Here is a 3,544-nt window from a genome sequence, read left to right as displayed (position 1 = left end):
ACACACACACACACACACACACACACACACACACACACACACACACAGGCTCTCACACAGCCCTTTGTTGCATCTGCCGAGGTCAATAATTATATAGACATCAATTATTTGACTCACATACCAACTGTACATGAAAACCACAGAGTGTCTGTTTGTGTGTTAGGTCCCAGAGATGCTAGAGGTGTTACATGTACGTCTGCAGAACATCACAGAGGAGCAGGTATGAACTGACATCTGTATGACAATATAGCATGAATATTCATTATTTAATACTTTTTTTGTTACTCTTATTATATTTTGAATAATCATGATATAAAGATTTGATTATGAGGCCTTTTGGCTTATTTTGAAGTAAAGACCTGCTCAATGTGTAATTATATCTTAAACATCATGGTCTATAGCCACTTAAGTTGAACTTCAGTCACACTGAGGGAGCTGTTTCATTGTGTCTGTGTGTAGGTGAGAGTGGCAGTGGGACAGACGGTACTAATCCTGGCTTCTCAGCATCTGCAGACTGTTATCAGTACACTAGTAAACCAACCAATTCCCTTTGACAGGTATATATACAAAACCTTCATGAAGTCCTCTACCTCAGCATGACCACAATTGTTTTCACAAATTACATTCACTCACCTTCTTCTTGTCACTTGCTTTTTTTTGTGAATCGAAGTTCCCTAAACATTAAGTTTTTCTGTCTTTGTGTCCAGCTGGACCAGTGAGATGTGGATGGCCCTGGGGGCAGACCCCATTGTAGCCAGTCAGATCATTGAGATGGTGATGGAGAAGCTTCTCATCATGGCGCCCTATGTTGACCAGAGGGAGTCAGTGATCAGAGGAGGGACAACAAAGGTGGCCACCAATCAGCCACTGGCTGTAAGTCACAAACACTCACAGATATGTGTTAATCATTTACAGTTTTCTTAAAGGTGGATTCAGTGATACTAGAGAAAAATTGCTGATATCCGCTCAATTTGATGAGAGGCATATTGGATTATAATCGCTGAATAACGTCTACAAAGCCTGTGTGGCAAAAGCTGCATGTAGCAGAGCAGCAGCAGCAGCAAATTTAGTCCCACGTCTGTGTAATATACAGTCACTGTAGTTAGAGGCATAAATTGGAATAAAATGTTTGAATGAATAAAACATGCTTCAGGCAGCTGTTACATGACCCTTTCTGTGAATGAAACACCAGCAGTTACGACAGCCTGTGAAATGCTGTGTTGATTAGAATAAGAGCCTTCCATCGAAATCCACAAGAGACGGATACACTCTTTCTGTGTGGACAAAGACATTTGCTACAGCCATTTTTAAGGACCTGCACAGTGTTCTTCAGCTGGTTTCTGCATTAGCCATCACATCCACATCAAATAGATAGTGCAGAAAAAGGTGATTCTCACGTTTTAGTGTGTTGGCGTGTGTGTGTGTGTTCTTTGTTTCCAGATGACATGTGGTCTTAAAGAACTGCTGTTAAATGGACAGAGTCAGGAGCCAGCAGTCAGTCAGTTTCCTCAGCTCTTCTCATGTCTGACTGTGAGACTCGGATCAAGCGTCGGGGTCTCAGCACCGAGGGACAACAACACCAAACACACTGCCTCCGTCCATGTGGCAGGGTAGGCTTTTTTTTTTTACTTTTTCATTAGCAAATTCAAGATGAGTTGGCTCTATAAATATTTAATTAAAGTGTATGTGTGAGGGATAACAATTTCACATAATCGTTTTTCTGTGATTCAGGGTTGCAGCTGATGCCCTGCGCATCTTGTTAGCACGGGCCCAGTTAGATGAAGTGATGAAGAGACTGGATGAAGATAATGCCTGGGATGCAGTGAAGGAACAGAATACACACATTACAGGAGTTACACAACTAGCAAGGTGCGTTCCTGGGCACAGAACACAGGTGACGTAAGCACTTTACAAAAAATAGCAATCAGGTGCTAGACCAGCAGCAGCGCACATCCAAGATGAATTTACAGAATCACAGTAAGGTGATACTGTATACAACTAGTGACCAAAAATTCCTGCATAGGATACCTTTAATAACAAAAAGCATTATTCGTATCTTAATGAAGGATTGAAACATATTTCCTGTCCTGCATTCTCACTGTTGTCTCTCTCTATAATAACTAGTTAATCTATGTACTGAATAATAATCCACTTTTCACTTCAAGCTCGCATAATTTTGGGTGTTTGTCTCGTCTGTAGGGCGATGGCTAAGCACGCTGGTCCCAGGTTGCCCGCCATTGTGGAGTGTCTGTGTCCCTCTTTGAACAACATCTACGAATGCCAGAGAATCACCGTCACTGCTTTCTTCTCTGAGGTGATACATCATGAAATATTGCTTCATGCTTTTTTAAAAAAATGTCTTTGTTTAGAAGGCCATTGTAGGTTTTTTAAAAAGGGGGAGTAATACTTTGATGGAAAACTCAGTATACCTGAGATTAAAATGATAAATTTACAAGGAAAAATAATTCTGCCAGTGTCAGGTGACGTAATATAATGCGTGAAGAGTCCACATAGGAAGAAAGTTGTGGTATCATGCTGATATATCTGTCCTATCAAGTAAAGGGAAAAATTAAAAAGGAAACAGTTACTCAATACAATAATCTGTGTCCGGTGTTTATAAAGTGGTCTGTTAAATTTGGTTGTGCATCTGAAATGAGGAAAGAGGGAAAGGGGCCCACTCGGGGTCAGCTGCAGGGGGGCCTCACATGTTGTGTTGCATTACGTTCTGCATGCTGTATGTAAGTCAGTGTTGGCTTATTATTTTTAGAATTAGCTGATTTATTATTTTAAGCTTTAAGGATGTATAAAGCTGCTGAATGCACACTGTGTATAGAAACTGGGTTCTGCCAAAGTTTATATACACAGTGTGCATTCAGCAGCTTTATACATCCTGAAAATTGAAAATACGAAGTCATCGAAGTTTAAAAATAGCTAGCCAACACTGACTTACAGGGGACATGAACCTGGTGTCCTGAGTGGAAGTCCTTTGTTTGACCCATTCACCACGACTTCCTCTGTATGTGGACCTTCAGTCTTTGTATTACATCACCTGACTTTCTGGCAGTAAATATGAGTGTGTCCCCAAGAGTTTTTTTATTTCAAATCAATTTGATTATTGCAGTACTCTTTTTACTGGCCTTCCAGTTTTGAAACTCCAGCTTATCCAGAATTGTGCTGCTAGATGTTAAACCAAAACATGAAAGGGAGCATATCACCCCAGTGTTAGCTACACTCCCCTGGCTCCCAGTATCTTTCAGAAAAGATTTTAAGGTGTTTTTACTTGTTTTTAAAGCTCTTACTGCTTTGGGATCAACCTACATTGCATTGTTTTAAAAATATGCACAATTATACCCACAAGAAAGTAGTGAGTCCAGCTTTTGTTAACTTTGTTCCAGAATTATGGAATTCCCTTCCAAAAGCTAAAGGAGAAGCGGGCTCTGTGAACGTTTTTAAGCTACAGCTGAAAGCCTATTTATTTAGTCTGGCTTTTGATTAAAGTAATTCTTGTAATTATTATTTTATATCAATTCTTCTATTTACTATT

At 40.0% G+C, this 3,544-nt stretch overlaps 1 protein-coding gene across 1 annotated transcript; it reads left to right on the top strand.

Annotated features, from left to right (window-relative positions):
- Positions 1 to 53: 53 nt before the first annotated feature.
- Positions 54 to 2,314, top strand: LOC121963421 (maestro heat-like repeat-containing protein family member 1; the record flags this gene model as incomplete). Its single annotated transcript, XM_042513705.1, has 6 exons — positions 54 to 220; positions 460 to 557; positions 708 to 873; positions 1,441 to 1,610; positions 1,732 to 1,869; positions 2,200 to 2,314. Coding segments are annotated over exons 1-6 (735 nt in total), but the record flags the coding sequence as incomplete, so codon positions are not given.
- Positions 2,315 to 3,544: the final 1,230 nt, after the last annotated feature.

This window comes from Plectropomus leopardus, unplaced genomic scaffold, assembly GCF_008729295.1.
Source record: "Plectropomus leopardus isolate mb unplaced genomic scaffold, YSFRI_Pleo_2.0 unplaced_scaffold11219, whole genome shotgun sequence".
Taxonomy (NCBI): domain Eukaryota; kingdom Metazoa; phylum Chordata; class Actinopteri; order Perciformes; family Serranidae; genus Plectropomus; species Plectropomus leopardus.
This window is presented reverse-complemented; position numbering and strand designations above follow the sequence as displayed.